Source organism: Pseudophryne corroboree, assembly GCF_028390025.1.
Source record: "Pseudophryne corroboree isolate aPseCor3 chromosome 3 unlocalized genomic scaffold, aPseCor3.hap2 SUPER_3_unloc_3, whole genome shotgun sequence".
NCBI classification, from domain to species: Eukaryota; Metazoa; Chordata; class Amphibia; order Anura; family Myobatrachidae; genus Pseudophryne; species Pseudophryne corroboree.
Genome location: NW_026967519.1, coordinates 3,874,482 through 3,893,544, shown reverse-complemented (window position 1 = coordinate 3,893,544; position 19,063 = coordinate 3,874,482). Strand labels below are relative to the sequence as shown.

Below are 19,063 nucleotides of genomic sequence, written 5' to 3'. Positions count from 1 at the left end.
AGCGCGCACGGCCCGCCTTCTAATGGCCGCGCCGGATCACGATTTTCGGCGGGTTACGCCTGGGGGACCCTCTTACCACATCCCTTGACGCGACCACGCGATCCTGGAGAGCTGCGGCAAGTGTGTGTGCCCTAGGTGAAGAACCAGAGCCTCCGCTGTAAGTACTCAGCAACCAGGAACCCGGGAGTATACAGCGCCGCCGTGGGAGGTGATGAAGCTGCAGCAGATGTCAGAATGACATCTAGCACTAAGAGTGCCTCTGCTGCAGCCCTTGAAGTCTTCTATCTTCTTTTAAAAAAGCTCTTTTTAGGGCATCTCCCTGTTAATGTCCTGCCTGCAGGGCACCAACTTACAAACTGAGCTCCTGTGCATGGAGGCGGGGTTATAGAGGAGGCAGCGCTGAGCATCTTGGGAACAGTCAAAGCTTTTAGCCTGTTGGTGCCTCGGATCAAGATCCTACTCACCCCCCCCCCCCCCCCCCGATGTTATTCCCTGTGGAACCCCAGTGTACCCCGCTGCAGAAAGTGACTTTCCATCCCATCAGCTCAATGGGTGGATGTTATATTACCAAATGGATAAGAAAAAAAAGAAAAAGAAAAAAAAAAAGAATACAAACTGATAAGTAGCGCAAACAATAACAGCATAATAATGAAATAATGTGAAAAGTCAATAAAGAGCCTGTACCTGGTGATATACTATGCCAAATACGTTCTTACTACATCTGTTCTTTAGGTCAAAATACTTTCGACCTGCAAATATGCAAAGTTTTACCTGTTAAAATGTGTGATTAATGTAATGTTTAACGAGATCTGATTTTTATCATTTCTCTCAATCAGAAGTTGGAAACAGCTTCTCACCTGTGTGACTTCCCTGATGTTTAACCAGATGTGATTTTTGTGTAAAACATTTCCCACACTCGGAACATGGAAAAGGCTTCTCACCTGTGTGATGTCTCTGATGATTAACCAGATGCGATTTTTGTGTAAAACGTTTCCCACACTCAGAACATGGAAATGGCTTCTCACCTGTGTGACTTCTCTTATGTCTAATAATATTTGAATGGCCCATAAAACATTTCCCACACTCAGAGCATGAATACGGTCTTTCACCTGTGTGTTGGCGCTGATGTGTAACAAGAAGCCATTTGTGCGCAAAACATTTCCCACACTCAGAACATGAAAATGGTTTCTCACCTGTGTGACTTTTTTCATGTTTAACAAGATTTGATTTCTGTGTAAAACATTTTCCACACACAGAACATGAAAATGGCTTCTCACCAGTGTGACATCTCTCATGTGTAACAAGATCTGATTTTTGTGTAAAACATTTCCCACAATCAGAACATGGATATGGCTTCTCACCTGTATGACTTCTCATATGTATAGCAAGATATGGTTTATGTGTAAAACATTTCCCACACTCAGAACATGGAAATGGCTTCTCGCCTGTGTGACTTCTTTCATGTATAAGAAGATCTGATTTCTGCGTAAAACATTTCCCACAATCAGAACATGGAAATGGCTTCTCACCTGTGTGACTTCTCATATGTATAACAAGATGTGGTTTATGTGTAAAACATATTCCACATTCAGAACATGGAAATGGCTTCACCCCTGTGTGAGTTCTCCCATGTCTAACAAGATCTGATTTCTGTATAAAACATTTCCCACACTCAGAACATGGAAATGGCCTCTCACCTGTGTGACGTCTCTCATGTCTATCAAGATGTGATTTGCATGTAAAACATTTCCCACACTCAGAACATGAAAATGTCTTAGCTGGCTGATGGGTAATAGGCTTTGTGTCCTGTGTAAAGTATTTGGTATCTACTCTATCAGAACATTCTTCATGATAAGTGGGGTCAGATGACGGATCTGTACTGTGAAGATCTGGATGCATAGGTGAGGTAATAGGAGTTTCTGCTGGATAATCTCTTCTGGTGTTATCGTCTATGTCACAATCTGGAGACAAAGAGAGATGCTCCTGCCATATATCTCTTCTGTTACATCCATCTGCAGGGAATACAATATATAGAAATATCAATGTTTGTCCATAACACGTGTAATGGCTTATGTGAGGCACTCATATCTACTCAAAGCAAAACAACTATAAGTACAGGATTTAAAGCTACATAGCTGTAGCCAACAAGGAATAATTATTTCTTTGTGAATACGACTATAATAATCTCAGTGTTTCACTGGATTCAGGATATGTATAAAACTATAACCACAGCTAGAGTGGGAGTCAGATCTCGGCCTGCATCCTGGTGAGGTATGTGGCAGGAGATCAGGGATAGCATCTCCCATTTCTCGAATTCCACATTTATTAAAGTAACGGTTTCTGAGCTTTATTATCATTGGTACTATGCCCCAAATAGACTTAAGATATTTCCAGCAGTGGACTCTGTAGCAGAAGTGGCCACAGAGAAACGTTCTATCAAATCAGGTGGACTTGTCCTATGCTATTTCTATGTTGGGAAAAAATACACCAGATCCTTGTCATTATGTTGGAATCCCCATTTCTTAAGGACTCATGGACTCTCCTTTCTTATACCCACCCAAGATCTATGGAGACACTCTACTAAACTGGTCTCTCATATCTGCCAGGGCTTGGCTTGTTTGTGTTTCGGAATTGTTATTGGGGCTCAGAGGCAGAGACACAGCTGTAGGCAGAAAGCGAGGAGGCCTAATGTTGGTCCTTTCTATGTACAAAAGGAGGAACGGAAAGGACTGTGCAGAGTCCGGGTATTATATAGTTCTGGGTCTTTTAGGCAGCTGAGCAGGTCCTGACCTGGACACTGGCGAGGATGCTGGACTGAACAGCTGACTGGATCTGGAAGGTACTGGTTGTACACCAAGTAGCCACTGGAAAGAGTTTAGCTAAACTGTGGGCTGGACCTGATGGAATTTGAGCAACACTGGACTGGAACCAATGGAGTCTAGCTTGATCTTTGAACTGGCAATGATGTCATCGTAGCAGGATTCTGAAAGAGATCTTTTGCTGAACATAGAGTTGGTAGGGTGAAGTTTTAGCTTGATTGCAGGATGCTTATGCAGAGGTCTTTAGCTGAACACCAGCCTGGTATTGGTGAAGTCTAGGCAGGACACAGGACAGGCACCAGTGGGGTCTTATCCGAGTGCCGGGTGGATAACGGTGAGGTGTTAACTGGACACCGGGTTGGTACCAGTGGGGTCCTAGCTGGACATCGGACTAGTACTGGAGAGGTCTTAGCTGGACAATGGACTGGTACCAGTGTGGTCTTAGCTGAACAATGGACTGGTACCGGTGAGGTCTTAGTTGGGTTAGAATTAACCAACAGACTTGGTCTGGAAATTTGAGCTGGGAATTCAGAGAAGACACTTGGAGCAGTACAGGGATCGAGCTCATACTGAGTTTTGTTGCACTGGCGATTTGTGAGCTGCAATAGGAGTCCCTTTATAGCGGCTGGATGTTGCAGATTGGCTAAAGCTGTGGAGAACCCAGGAATTACTTCCGAATTGGTAGTTTCCCGATCATGACGGTGCCAAACCCTCTGATTTGCGGGAACTCTGTGACGTGGGACACAAAGAGCGCCAGTAGAGACTGCATGCAGAGCCCGATGTGTAGCAGAAAATGCCACAAGAACAAGAGTGGGAGCAGTCCTAGAAAACAGCCACTCATGGACCCCAGATGCAACCCGGTGAGGACCCGACAGCACTGAGACAAGTAAGCATCAGGGTCCGATTCTGGAGTCTCTAGTGGGAACCATGACAATACCCCCCTTTCACGAGTGGCTACCAGACACTTTTTTGGCTTATTGGGGATATTTGGCGTGGAAAGGTTTGAACCAAGCGGGGTGCGTGGACATCAACAGCATCAATCTGAGCCGTTTCCTCTGGGCCACATCCCTTCCAATAGATGTAGTACTGAAGATGGCCATATCTGCAGCGTGAATCCAAGATTCTCTCAGCCTCAAATTCCACACCATGTTGCGTCTGTACCTTGGGCACTTTGGGTAAAGTTAACTGGAATCAATTGAGCATTAATGGAGCAAACTTCATTGAAGGAACAGAGTCTTAAGTTGCGGGTCGTTAATCGGACCTGATCACCCGTCTTCAGGCTAAGCACTGCTTTACACTTGCTACCGGCAAAGAACTTATAGCATGCTGAAGATTTCTTCAAGGATATACTTTCTTCCAAATTTTAGTGAAATGTTGGAGGGAGTGACTTGCTAATGAAACTTTAAAGGCTGGTAAAAATCTGAACTCAGAAACTCGAGGATGAAGACCATATACTGTAAAGAATGATGCTGATTTGGAGGAAGTGTGGTAGCAGTTATTCTAGGCAAATTCTGCCCAAGACAGGAGGTCTATTCAGCCTAGATCCTGGTTAACTCTTTCAGTTTGACTGTTGGTCTGGGGATGATAGGCAAAACAGAACTTAACTTGTAGCGCAAAGCACAAAGATCTCCAGAAATTTGCTACAAATTGGAATCCTTTGTCTGAAATGATTTAGTAGGTAAGCCATCAAGTCTAAAGATTACTTGTATAAATAACTGTGCAAGACGTGGTGCAGAGGGAAGCCCTGTGAGGGGAATGAAATGTGCTATCTTTGAAAATTGGTCCACAATGACACAGATGTTATTATGCCATTTGATGAAGGAAGATCTGTAATGCAATCAAGGATGACTGGGTGTAGAGAATGGAGGAAGCTGGCCAGTCAGTAGACCCTTCAGAGTTTCACGTCGAGACATTTTACACATGATGAAACAAATGCTTAAACATCGGATTCCTAGTGGGCCACCAGTAGGAGTGCGGAATAAATTTGAGAGTCTTTTGGATTCTTGCACGGGCGGCAAAATAGAAGGCATGGGCCTACTGGAGTAATTTCGTCCAAAGTTCAGGGGCTACAAAGGTCTTCCCAGTAGGTGGAGAACTGCACTGAGACAAAAGATGCCGGATTTAAGATGGAGTGGATCTCCTCGCCTATGGATGCTTCTCCGGAACTCATAGAATGGGATAGTGTGTCTCTTTGCAATTTTGAGATCCTGGAAGATAGCGAAGTTTATAATCAAATCTTGAAAAGAACATTGCCCACTGGGCTTGTTGGGGATTAAGACACTAGGTGTATTTAAATCTAACAAGTTCTTATGGTCTGTGAAGATGATTACTGGATACAGGGCTCCGTCAAGCAGATATCGCCATTCCTCAAGTGCAAGATTGTTTGCCAATAACTCCTGATCCCAATGGAGTCATTTCTTTTTGCTGACTGAAATTTTCAAGAAAAGCATCCATAGGAATCGACTTTATCATCATCATCAGACCACTGCAAAAAGTACTTTCACTACTTCTTCTGTAGAGGCATCAACCTCAATAATAAATGTATGAGTAACATCTGTCCTCTGAGGACTGGCCCTGACTTGAATGACTGTTAAAGTAACCGGAAAGCTGAATTGATCTCTGCTGACCACTAAGTTGGATCAGTGCCTTTATGGGTGAGAGCGGTGAAAGGTGCCACCATGGTTGAGAATCCTCTAATGAACTGCCAGTAATAATGTGCAAATCCTAAGAATCGCTGAATAGCATCCAGAATAGTAGGAACATACCACTCAAAGATTGCTTGTAGTTTCTCTGGATCCATTTGAAGATCTAAAATGATGTATCCCAGGAAGGGAATGGATGGAGCTTCGAAAACCACCTTTCAAGTTTTCAGTACAACTGTTTAGTTTGCAGTATGAGTAACACTTCTTTTCCCTGGGAAATTATGAGTTTCCAGATCTTGAGAAAAAAAAAAATATTGTCCAAATAGTTGAAATTTTTGTAAAGTAGATGTCAAAAAATCTTGTTGACAAAATGTTGCAATATGGCTGGAGCTTTGCAAGGACCGAAAGGCATAACTAAATACTGAAAATGCCCATTCCTGGTTAAAGGCCGTCTTCCACTCATCCCCAGCGCCAATTCAAATCAAATGCTCCTCTCAAGTCGAATTTGGAGAATACAGACGCTCATTACCTGGTCGAACAACTCAGTGATCAGAGGCAAGGAATAGCGATTCTGTCATTGAGTCCGCCATCCTGTTAGGTTCCTGGTGCTCAGAACAAGGGAGATGTTATGAAGTGAGTCCAGAGCACCAGGACGTAATGCTGGATTTGGTGAAATGGAACGGGAATAGCCCCTGGCACCCTACCTCCGTTGTTTTACCCGTGTTGTCAATTCACGCCTGCATGACAATGGTTTCTTGGGCCCATGGCAGCCGCGTTTGAAGGGCGGATTAGGTCTGCCCAACTCCGATGCACCCTGAGGTCTTAAAGAGAGACAAAGCGTGAACTGAGACAGGGTAATAACAAGGGGACCTCTAACTGAAACAACCAAAGCCAGGGGCTACTGACTAGCCTAAAACTAAATGTATGTGCGGCTTGCCGCCAAAGGAAAAGAACAACAAAGGAAATGCTGTCCACACGCCGACACAATACTTTTGTGTACCGGCGGTGACAGCATAAGCAGAACCCTCTGCAAAACACCAGTGACAGATATAACCAAGGAATACAGCGGCCTAGGCCGACGGACGCGGCAAAGCCGCTACTCACGGAACCGGTACAAATACTGGCAAACGGACAGGAACCCCCAATGCTGCTGACACAGACTCTCAGAACTGGAGGACAGGCAGAATCCCAAACGACAGACCGGTGGACACCAAGAAGCCAGAAACTCGACCAGGCACAGGCAAAGCCACAGGACTTCTGGACAGGAACGCTTCACGGCAGGACATGGGATCAGACACTGGAATCGACACAGGAACCGACACTCAGGAAGCAGCTAGACAGACACTGCTAGACAGGAGCTCAGGAACTGGCAGAGACTAACTTAGAACTCAAAAACTCTGGACGTCAGGAAACCTGGAAATATCACCAGCGTCTGTGAATTGCACTGAGCCAGCATATAACAGAGAGGCCTAATTAATTATGTTGTGCAGCTGCCCTGTTGCATGACTCCAAACTGACAAGATGCAATTAGCAGACAGGTGAGGCCAACCACATGGAAACAGGCTGCAATTACACAGACTCACCACTGACGGCAAACAATAATCTTCTAAACCAGAGCAAAGGGAAATCCTGGCCTGCAAGAGAACTATAAACATAAAATAGGAATGAACCACTACCTGTGGTTCATAACAGTATCCTCTCCTTAAGGCTGAGCTCCGAACACCCCATGACACCCACGGGGAACATAAACAGAAGTATAACATAAAATACATAACCAAAATGCAAAACAGGAATGAGCCACAGCCGTGGCTCATGACATTACCCCCCCCCCCCCTGAGGAGGGGTCAAAGGACCCCAAAATTCAGGTTATCCAAAACAAGGTATACAAAAAAAAAACCTGACACACTGGTCTAACAGAAACAAGCTGTGGCAACAGCTTGTAACGGTGCCACCCCCCTCAACGGTGGCCACTGGACACAAGACAAGGAAAAAACATTTTTTTTATTTTTTTATATCAAGGCAAGAGTCAATAATTATTTCTTTTTCTTCTTCTTATTTTTACAAAATTCTTGAGGTCTAACCAAGGTAATTCCCCAAACATTGTCTGAGCTGATGGTACCTCCCAGCAAGGCTGGGTTCAAATCAGAGATTGGTTTCTTAAGCTTGGGAGCTGAACTTTCAGTCAAAGTACTACTATTAGAAGAAGACAGAAAAGCACATCCTGCAGTCAAAACAACGGGCTGAGACTCTTGTGCCGAGTCTACAGTATACGGTGAACTCTCAGCAGATAAGACGGGTGACCTAGAGGAACCTGAACCAATTTCTTTGGAACCATATCTTTTAATAAATGCATCACTGAATGCTGGGTGATCCTGAAGAATGGGATCTTCAGCTTTCATTAGGCTGGTCGCCCACTCAAAAGGCTCTCCTCTAAAGAAATATATCAAATAGAGCACTAGGTTCTCTGAAGTGATGCCCAGAAATGGTCTAGACAACATGATGTAATAGTGTTTGTAAAGCGCCAGAAATTGGACTAAGTCCCCATCAAAGATTATAGAAGTTGAGATATCAACAGAGTCAGGATCTGCCTCCTTCCCATCTGACTGACTAGAGTGCTTTGCTAGGACCTGGACACTATTGACCTTACTCGAGGCTGAGACTTTCTGAACCCCACCTGGGGCAGTGACTTTCTGAACCCCACCTCGGGCAGTGGCCCTCGGAACCCCACCTGGGGCAGTGGCCCTCGGAACCCCACCCGGGGCAGTGGCCCTCGGAACCCCACCCGGGGCAGTGGCCCTCGGAACCCCACCCGGGGCAGTGACTTTCTGAACCCCACCCGGAGCAGTGACTTTCTGAACCCCACCCAGGGCAGTGACTTTCTGAACCCCACCCGGGGCAGTGGCCTCCGGGAACCCCGCTGGGGCAGTGGCCTCCGGGAACCTTGCTGGGGTCAGCACCTCGGATTCTTTTACTGGGACCGGACCGTCGGCTTCCCACTCAGGGACCGGGCCGTCGGCCTCCCTCTCTGAGTCGATAATTATCGAAACTTCTCCCGGGACTATGACTTCCGTGACTTTTGCTGAAGCTATTATCTTCAGAACTTCCTCTAACGCTATGCCTCTTAAGTCCTTTCCTGGGGAAACGACTTCTAGACCCTTCTCTGGGGCTGTGTCTCTCGAGACCCCACTTGGGGATATTACTTCAAAGATCCCTTCTGGGGTTTTGCTTCTCGAGTTCCCTTTTAGAACTATGGTTTTAGATACCCTTTCTGGGGTTGCGCTATTCAAGTCCTTACCTGGGGTAACAGCTTCTGAGACCCCTTCTGGTATTGACACCAGAGCTATAGTATTCGATGTCCCTCTATAACCTAGAGCATCAGGTACCGCTCCAGAACTCTGGGCACCGGGTACCGCTCCAGGACTCTGGGCACCGGGTACCGCTCCAGAACTCTGGGCACCGGGTACCGCTCCAGAACTCTGGGTACCGCTCCAGAACTCTGGGCATCGGGCACCACTCCAGGACCCTGGGCATCGGGCACCACTCCCGGACCCTGGGCATCGGGCACCACTCCCGGACCCTGGGCATCGGGCACCACTCCCGGACCCTGGGCATCGGGCACCACTCCAGGGGTTTGCAACTCTGCTTCCACAGGAAAACCAAGAGAGGAGAGAAACATTCTCCTTTGGTTCCTGAATCTATAATGGGGCTCCCTAGCCCAAGGACCCCAATTATAGGACAGAGTGCTTTTTAGTGTGGGTTGTGTGACAAGCACCTCTGCCACAGTTAAGACAGGAGTAGGTCTTGTATCCTGACTCAACTTGGCAAGAGGGCAAGACTTGTCGCCACACTTTGGTTTGCGCAACTCACAGGTCTGCAGATAGTGGCCTAAACTCCCACAATATAGGCATAAATCTAAGTCTCTGCGACGCAGACTCTCCTCTTCTGAGAGCCTGGGCCGCAGAAAACTTTCAAACTTTTTCTCTCTAATTAAACCTGGGGATTCTCTTGTCACCATACTGTAAGCAAGAGTCTCTTTAGAGGTAGATGAACTCTCAATAACTTCTGGCAAGATAAGCAAAATTTTAGTCAGAAGGTTTTGCAGTTGCCTTAAGGATTGCTGCAAAACTTCCAGCCGCTCAGGTTTCAAAGCACTGAAAGCAGAGTTCAGGGCTGAGAGAGATGCTTGCAGGGCTTGCATAGTAGGCATAGGAGGATTTCAAACTAGACAAGACAAGGCTAGACACGATTCTAAGACAAGATTCTAGACAAGACAAGACTGGACTGGATTTCTAAACTAGACAAGACAAGACTGGGCAGGATTTTTAAACACCGGACTGGATTCTGCACACTGAGTTCTAGACAGGACTGAATTCTTGACAGGACTGGATTCTAGACTAGACACTGGACTGGGCCAAAAAAGAAAAAGTTTTATTTCTTTTTTGTGGTATGGCTGGTGATAATGTTAGGTTCCTGGTGCTCAGAACAAGGGAGATGTTATGAAGTGAGTCCAGAGCACCAGGACGTAATGCTGGATTTGGTGAAATGGAACGGGAATAGCCCCTGGCACCCTACCTCCGTTGTTTTACCCATGTTGTCAATTCACGCCTGCATGACTATGGTTTCTTGGGCCCATGGCAGCCGCGTTTGAAGGGCGGATTAGGTCTGCCCAACTCCGATGCCCCCTCAGCTCTTAAAGAGAGACAAAGCGTGAACTGAGACAGGGTAATAACAAGGGGACCTCTAACTGAAACAACCAAAGCCAAGGGCTACTGACTAGCCTAAAACTAAATGTATGTGCGGCTTGCCGCCAAAGGAAAAGAACAACAAAGGAAATGCTGTCCACACGCCGACACAATACTTTTGTGTACCGGCGGTGACAGCATAAGCAGAACCCTCTGCAAAACACCAGTGACAGATATAACCAAGGAATACAGCGGCCTAGGCCGACGGACGCGGCAAAGCCGCTACTCACAGAACCGGTACAAATACTGGCAAACGGACAGGAACCCCCAATGCTGCTGACACAGACTCTCAGAACTGGAGGACAGGCAGAATCCCAAACGACAGACCGGTGGACACCAAGAAGCCAGAAACTCGACCAGGCACAGGCAAAGCCACAGGACTTCTGGACAGGAACGCTTCACGGCAGGACACGGAATCAGACACTGGAATCGACTCAGGAACCGACACTCAGGAAGCAGCTAGACAGACACTGCTAGACAGGAGCTCAGGAACTGGCAGAGACTAACTTAGAACTCAAGAACTCTGGACGTCAGGAAACCTGGAAATATCACCAGCGTCTGTGAATTGCACTGAGCCAGCATATAACAGAGAGGCCTAATTAATTATGTCATGCAGCTGCCCTGTTGCATGACTCCAAACTGACAAGATGCAATTAGCAGACAGGTGAGGCCAACCACATGGAAACAGGCTGCAATTACACAGACTCACCACTGACAGCAAACAATAATCTTCTAAACCAGAGCAAAGGGAAATCCTGGCCTGCAAGAGAATTATAAACATAAAATAGGAATGAACCACTACCTGTGGTTCATAACAGTATCCTCTCCTTAAGGGTGAGCTCCGAACACCCCATGACACCCACGGGGAACATAAACAGAAGTATAACATAAAATACATAACCAAAATGCAAAACAGGAATGAGCCACAGCCGTGGCTCATAACACATCCTTCTTCAAAAAACATTCTTGCCCCAGCCGGAGATGATGAGGGACGGATGAAGCCCTTCTCCAAGCTTTCTTTTCTATACTCGGACATAGCCTGATTCTGGTATCTCCAGTGGGAATTGTGACGACACAGCCGGCGCGTCGTGTCGTACAGTTGTAAAATACATGCGGTTACTTTCCTAGCCCTGGTCCTACCCATGGACTCCACTATTTGCCGATATGTTATTAGTTATATGCTAGGCAATATTGTATTGTGTTATTATATTTTACAGTTATATTTTATATGTTATATTTGGACTTCGTGGTTTATTTGGTTATACTGTGTTCAATGTGTGTAGTTGGTAATAGGAATAGTTCTCTGCCAGAGGATTTCACAGACAAATAGCAGCTGGAATCCCTTGTCTGCTACAAAGGGGATAAGTCTGGTGGTGAATGGACACTATCTGATACTTGGAGGAGGGATAACCTAATTATCATCTATTGTTCTCTAGTAGACATGTATAGACATGTTACAGGACAACAGCAGGTGTTACCCTGCAATGGACCTGGCCTTTCTCCCAGCCATATCCACCCCTTACTCTGCAGCTCCAATAAGCAGAGAGCACCACGTCTTGGACAGCCCTGGAAGGCAGGTCTAAACCTAGAGGAATTGGTTGGACTTTTGAAAGAGAGAAGAGATCTACACAGAAGGTCAGAGAGTAGACAGTAGAGGTACTTCTGGAGTGCATGCGCTGACTACTAGGCATTGCGGTGCCGTCAGTGACGAGAATCTGTTGTGAAGGGGATTGTGTGAGCTGGTAGTCCAGACCAGGAGACACAGAACTACTGCTGGCATGTAACATCAGGAGACTGTAATTGTAAACTACTGTGGGGACTTAGTTAGTAAGATACCATCCTGGCTTGCAATTGTTAATGTTATTTTGTACTGTGTGTGTATAGTTACAATAAAGGGCATTTGCCACTTTACTAAACTGTTTACCTGAGTGATCTGAGAATCCGTATCCTCACAGGAATCATGACAACATCCTAGCAGTTGCAAAGTCTATGAACCCCCTCCTCTCTCAGCAGTCAAACATTGCATCTGGCATGTCACTTGCATGGAAGATTATGTATAACCTTCACGATAGCCTGGGCCTCTTTCACCAGGTATGGGTGGTCTAGACATCTACCTCCTGCTGCACATACTCTACTCTCATCCCACCCTAGGCTTACCTCCATTAACCTGAAGGCCACTATGGATCCAATACCGAGGCATACCTACTGATGTGCACATGCCTGACTCTGCTCCTGAAACCTATCCTGATACACCTTCCCTCGACACCATATTTGTTGTGGCAACAGGAAGGTATACTTACTCCCAAGTACAGTGGTCCTCCTCTCCTGGTGGTCTGTCCCATCACGGTACATGCCACAGACAGGACAAACCATCTCCAATTATTGTACAGATGGTTATTGTCGCATGTGCTAGTGCACAGGAATGATAACGGGTAATGTCACACAGGGTCTCATCTCATTGGTCAGAGATGGAATCCCTATGGTGATTCCCTGGTACTGAAGTTAAGTGATTCACCAAATTTTATTGACATTCATAATATTCACATGACCACGTCAACTTTCATCATGTCTACACTGATGAAATGTCAACATGATTAGAATGTTGACAAAATGTTCCTGTTGGTCTAGCAGCGACTTACTGCTCTGGCAGCTCCAGCAGTGTCCATTCGGGACTAGCGATGATATCATGACGACTTTTGGATCATCCAGTATCAGTTCTGACACCCTTCCCTCCTGTAGAGTAACACTAACCCTCCAGTCCTGTAGCCTAAATCTAACCACCTTTCCCACATTGTGAACATGTCGACATTCTGCAGAAGCTGACATGACACTGCGACCCAATCACCAGAGTACAGACAGGAGACTGGTCAGATCTCTCTGGGCTGGTAACACACAGTGACATGATGTGAGGGGAAGAGCAGGAGTATAATAGGGGCTGATGGCTCCTGATGTATGAGATACACCAGAGAGTGTGGGGAGGAGACTGGTCAGATCTCTGGGCTGGTAACACAGTGACATGATGTGAGGGGGAGAGCAGGAGTATAATAGGGGCTGATGGCTCCTGATGTATGAGATACACCAAAGAGTGTTGTGGGGAGGAGACTGGTCAGATCTCTGGGCTGGTATCACACAGTGACGTGATGTGAGGGGGAGAGCAGGAGTATAATAGCGGCTGATGGCTCCTGATGTATGAGATACATCAGAGAGAGTGTGGGGTGGAGACTGGTCAGATCTCTGGGCTGGTAACACATAGTGACGTGATGTGAGGGGGAGAGCAGGAGCATAATAAGGGCTGATGGCTCCTGATGTATGAGATACACCAGAGAGTGTGGGGAGGAGACTGGTCAGATCTCTGGGCTGGTAACACATAGTGACATGATGTGAGGGAGAGAGCAGGAGTATAATAGGGGCTGATGGCTCCTGATGTATGAGATACATCAGAGAGAGTGTGGGGAGGAGACTGGTCAGATCTCTGGCTGGTAACACACAGTGACATGATGTGAGGGCGACAGCAGGAGTATAATAGGAGCTGAAGGATCCTGACTCCCATACTTTCTTTCATTAGTCTGTACTGACAGAGGAGGGCGAAGGATTACAGGGGCAGATGTATTAAGCCTGGAGAAGTGATAAAGCTGTAAAAGTGGAAAGTGATAATGCACCAGCCAATCATTACGGGTTTGAAAAATGACAGGAGCTGATTGGCTAGCGTATTATCACCTTCCACTTTTCACTTCTCCAGGCTTAATACATCTGCCCCAGAGATTGCTGTAGTGACTGTGCAATTAGAATTTGTGACTCTTTAATACGGGTTTTTTTACTCACCTCTGCTGATATCTGTAGGGATTTCCTCCTCCTTACACTTCTGATCACCTCTCACATAGGTCTCTTCTTCTCCCTCTATATCTTCTGCCTTCATATCAGTCACATACGTCTCTTCTTCTCCCTCTATACCTTCTGCCTTCATATCAATCACATACGTCTCTTCTTCTCCCTCTATATCTTCTGCCTTCATATCAGTCACATACGTCTCTTCTTCTCCCTCTATATCTTCTGCCTTCATATCAGTCACATACGTCTCTTCTTCTCTCTCTGTATCTTCTGCCTTCAAATCAGTCACATACGTCTCTTCTTCTCCCTCTATATCTTCTGCCTTCATATCAGTCACATACGTCTCTTCTTCTTCTTCCTCTGTATCTTCTACCTTCACATCAGTCACATACGTCTCTTCTTCTCCCTCTGTATCTTCTGCCTTCAAATCAGTCACAAACATCTCTTCTTCTCCCTGTATATCTTCTACCTTCATATCAGTCACATACGTCTCTTCTTCTCCCTCTACATTTTCTACTTTAATATTAGTCAAATCTTCACCCTAAATAACCCACAAAAAATAAATCCGTAACATCTGATTTTATTGAGATTAAACAACAGGATTACACATATGCAGTTTGTCTACGTATCGTACAGTGACAGTCAGTTTGGTAATTTGACCCTAAATCCCATCTACCTGATTCTTCTGTGGGATCGTGTGATCTTCCGCTGTATAAAGAGACTGGGGACATCTCTCTGGGGTATTTCTGTTATTGGATTCATCTGTGGGAGACACACAGCGACTGAATAATAGTATTTTTGTACTTACTGTTTCTCTGAATACATTTGGAGAACACTGCTGTACCGTGGGGACATTCCAAATCTGCCCTGAAGGAGGACACGCTAAGCACTTGCTGTGCCCAGAACCTTTTATCCATATTCTGCGGGGATCCGGTCTGAAGATCGACAATGTTTAGGTCGACCACTATAGGTCGACAGGGTTGGAAGGTCGACAGGGTTTCTAGGTCGACATGTGCTAGATCGACAGGTCAAAAGGTCGACATGAGTTTTTCCCTTTTTTTTTCTTTTTCATACTTAACGATCCATGTGGACTATGATTGGAACGGTAATCTGTGCTGAGCGAAGCGGTAGTGGAGCGAGGGGACACGGCACACAAATTCGCGCTTCCCGTTCTCTGTACGCAGAAAACGACACCAAAACACCTCCAAAAACCTCATGTCGACCTTTTGACCTAGCACATGTCGACCTAGAAACCCTGTCGACTTTCCAACCTGTGGTCGACAGGGTTGGAAGTTCGAAGTGTGCTAGGTTGACAGGTCAAAAGGTCGACATAAGGTTTTGTTTTTTGGGGGGGTGACTGTCGACCTATAGTGGTCGACCTAAACATTGTCGACCTAGACACTGTCGATTTGATGATCCACATCCATTCAGCGTCCTTACATACAAAGACGTTGAACATTTAACATTTTGAGAATGTAGAGACCAAAGACCAAATCGCAGTTCAGTTTCTCTAAAGGCTTCATGCCGCACCACCCAGGAAGCCATCACTGACCTGGTGAAATAAGCTGTGACCCAATTTTAAATTTCTGCGTCCGAAATAAAAAATGCCAAGATGATTCTACACAAAGCATGATTGTGGTTGTTTCTTGCATTGACAAATAACTCCTGGGGCCGGATGTAATGACGTCAGGGTTCAGTAGCCGTACGGGAGGACGGACGAACTTGGACGTTTTTTTTAAAGGGGAAATCACTTACAAGGCAAAACCTGCTCCACCACTTCCACCCTCTATACTCCAAGGTACAGCAGTGTCCCCAACGTGGATGGGTCGCTTCTTACCCAGTGATGTGAGGGGCCGGTGATTCTCCATCATCACGTCCTTGTACAGACCCCTGTGTTCCTCTATATACTCCTACTCCTGCATGGAGAGATATATGTATATGAGAAACAGTAACTAATGACCGCCCCTATAGTCAAGCCTGCTGGCGATGTCTGATGATCGACCCTGTAGTTAGGCTAGCTGACGGTGACTGCTGATCCCACTTTGTAGTCAGGCCAGCCGGCAGTGTCTGGTGAGCGACCCTGCAGTCAGGCCTATAGAAACCAATCAGATTCTATTATCTTCTAGAAGCAGTAAGATAAGTGTTAAGTAGAATCTTATTGGTTGCTAATAGCAACATCACCAAAACTTCCACCTTAGTAAATTTACCCCTATGATGGGTCCAATGAGAAAAAGCCAAGGTATCCAGGTATTAGGTTATATGTACAGGACATATTAGAGGTATGAGAAGGTCAGGGTTGGAAGGAAGTTGGTCTGGGCAGGCTTGTGTGGTGAATCCATAATAAAGGTGAAGGAGACAAAAGATTAGAGGTGCTGGCCTCCGTGTCTTCCCATAACCTGGTGTCTGAGGTGGGTGCAGGGGAACACACTGGTGTGAGTAAGTACATCTAAAGGCATTTTGTTGTAACACTTTAAAGGCACAGTGTATTAAACAAGCATTTTAAGAAATTGAGTCACCATGGGTGATTATGTCCCATCATGCTTGTCTTCACATTAGTGATTCAGCCAAAAAGCTTTGGCCTATGAGTACATCCAATACGCAATTAAGGTGTCTCCATAACATGCACCTGTAGTCTGGTTATCATAAAAGGAAAACAAAAACATCATGACGAGGACTAATGTCACCCAGGTGGGCGAATTACGTCCTATACATTTTTTTAGGATATCCTAGACTTGGCTGCCACAGATGTCCCAACTGCAGAACTTACAGATACGCAATGACAGACCCTTATTCTAGTTACATGTTTCAGAAAGGGTTTATCAGCACGGCGATAGGGCGCACTTGCTGTTGTCATTGGGCCCCGATATCGGATTTGCAAGAAAAACAAAAAAGGGAAGAAACTGGGCAAAACCATGTTGCACTGCAGGGGGGAGGGGCAGATGTAACATGTGCAGAGAGAGTTAGATTTGGGTGGGGTGTGTTCAAACTAAAATCTAAATTGCAGTGTAAAAATAAAGTTGTGTAAAATGTGTGGACTACATGCAAAAGCAGCCAGTGTTTACCCTGCATAGAAATTATCTAAATGTATTTGCTCCTCTTGCATAGCAACATGGTCTGTTCCTGACATAAAGTTGCTTTCTATCCTAGCTGTACTTACAAATCTAAATCAGGTCCCTTATCCGGAAACGGCCATACACAGCGAGGAACAGCGAAAATGGTGCACAAACCAATAGGATGTTGCCGTTATCTACGGTGAGCACATTTCTATTGTCATTGTATTCCTGACGAACGTTCCTTAAAGCACTGAAATAAACTATTATTTAGAGTAGGAACATTTGTCCCAATGTTTCAGTCGGAACAAACTTTCATCAGGGAAAAATAAACAACAAGCTTACCCGATATAGTGATTGAAAAATGCGCCATAGAGTAACTATGGGCACTATGGGACTATGATATATGAGGGTGTGAGATGGGCACTATGGGGTGACGTATATGTGGGTGTGAGATGGGCACTATGGGGTGACCTATATGTGGGTGTGAGATGGGCACTATGGGGTGACCTATATGTGGGTGTGAGATGGGCACTATGTGGTGATCTCTATGTGGGTGTGAGATGGGCCCTATGGGGTGACCTATATGTGGGTGTGAGATGGGCCCTATGGGGTGACCTATATGTGGGTGTGAGATGGGCACTATGGGGTGATCTATATGTGGATGTGAGATGGGCACTATGGGGTGACCTATATGTGGGTGTGAGATGGGTACTATGGGGTGACCTATATGTGGGTGTGAGATGGGTACTATGGGGTGACCTATATGTGTGTGTGATGGGTACTATGGGGTGACGTATATGTAGGTGTGAGATGGGCACTATGGGGTGACCTATATGTGGGTGAGAGATGGGCACTATAGGGTGACCTATATGTGGGTGTTAGATGGGCACTATGTGGTGACCTATATGTGGGTGTGAGATGGGCACTATGTGGTGACCTATATGTGGGTGTGAGATGGGCACTATGGGGTGGGCACTGGGAGGGGTGAGAGGGGCATACAGAGGATATAGGATAGGGTTACAGGATGGGTGTAGTATGGTATGCAGGCGGCCAGGCTCCCGGCAACCAGCATACCGGCGCCGGGAGCCCGACCGCCGGCATATCGACAGTGTGGCGAGCGCAAATGATCCCCTTGCGGGCTCACTGCGCTCGCCACGGTGCGGGCACGGTGGCGCGCTAAGCACGCCACGCTATTTTATTCTCCCTCCAGGGGGGTTGTGGACCCCCATGAGGGAGAAAAAGTGTCGGTATGCCGGCTGTCGGGATTCCGGCGCCGGTATACCGTACGCCGGGATCCCGACAGTCGGCATACTGAAGACCACCCTACAGGATAGCAGGAGACCATTATTAGGCTGAGATGAGGCATTATAGGGGAACCAGGTGAGGTATAATGAGGCTGTGGAGGGTGATATGAGGACATGGGGTGGGAAGTCAGGAGGGAGTCAGTCCTGGGGTCATGTGATCGGGGTCACAACACTAAATCCCTACTTCATAGCTCCATGGTGCCGGATAATGGTGACATGAGCCAGCATCAGCCATATCCCTGCTCGATCCCAGCTGTAAGTGCCTCATTGTACCTCTCCCCGTGCGGACTTACCACCACAGGCTCCTGGGCTCGGACTTCTCCCCTCACCCGCAGCACGTTACTCACCCGGCTTCCGGCCTGTGCGGTCCACCCGACTTCCGGCCTGTGCGCTCCACCGGACTTCCACTCCACACCGGATGTGAGGTCCCCGCGCTCCTCCCCTCTGGTCTTCGCCAGAGCTGTGTGTGATACTGCCTGCTGCTGCCCTGTGTGCCACATATTATTCCTACCCCCACCTCAGTGCCTACTGGTAACCTTTCCCCTTTCATCCTAGTGCCCCAGTTAACCCTACCACTGTACCCCCTGTTATCCTGCCCCCATGCTCTATTTTCCTGGCTCCAGGCATCCCCATGTGTCTAAACCTACTGTTCCCCCTGTGTAATCTGCCCCCTGT

General features: G+C 46.6%; 2 protein-coding genes across 3 annotated transcripts in view; one reads left to right on the top strand and one right to left on the bottom strand.

Moving 5' to 3' along the window:
• Window positions 1-516: 516 nt before the first annotated feature.
• On the bottom strand, window positions 517-18,870 carry LOC134983961 (gastrula zinc finger protein XlCGF26.1-like). 2 transcript variants are annotated; one of them, XM_063949597.1, is made up of 5 exons: window positions 18,682-18,870; window positions 15,869-15,947; window positions 14,708-14,793; window positions 14,026-14,572; window positions 517-2,012 (listed from the first exon to the last, which is right to left on the bottom strand). In XM_063949597.1, the coding sequence occupies exons 2-5, from the start codon at window positions 15,900-15,902 to the stop codon at window positions 829-831; spliced, it is 1,851 nt and encodes a 616-aa protein (XP_063805667.1). In that variant the 5' UTR covers window positions 15,903-15,947; window positions 18,682-18,870; the 3' UTR covers window positions 517-828. The 2 variants fall into 2 exon arrangements, with proteins under 2 accessions (XP_063805667.1, XP_063805668.1); XM_063949598.1 differs by having other exon boundaries at window positions 18,736-18,870.
• LOC134983988 (oocyte zinc finger protein XlCOF6-like) overlaps window positions 18,608-19,063 on the top strand; it is a 136,454-nt gene continuing 135,998 nt past the window's right edge. Inside the window, exon 1 of the mRNA XM_063949652.1 lies at window positions 18,608-18,919. The gene's annotated coding sequence lies outside the window, so the exon portion shown is untranslated. The remainder of the gene's footprint in view (window positions 18,920-19,063) is intronic.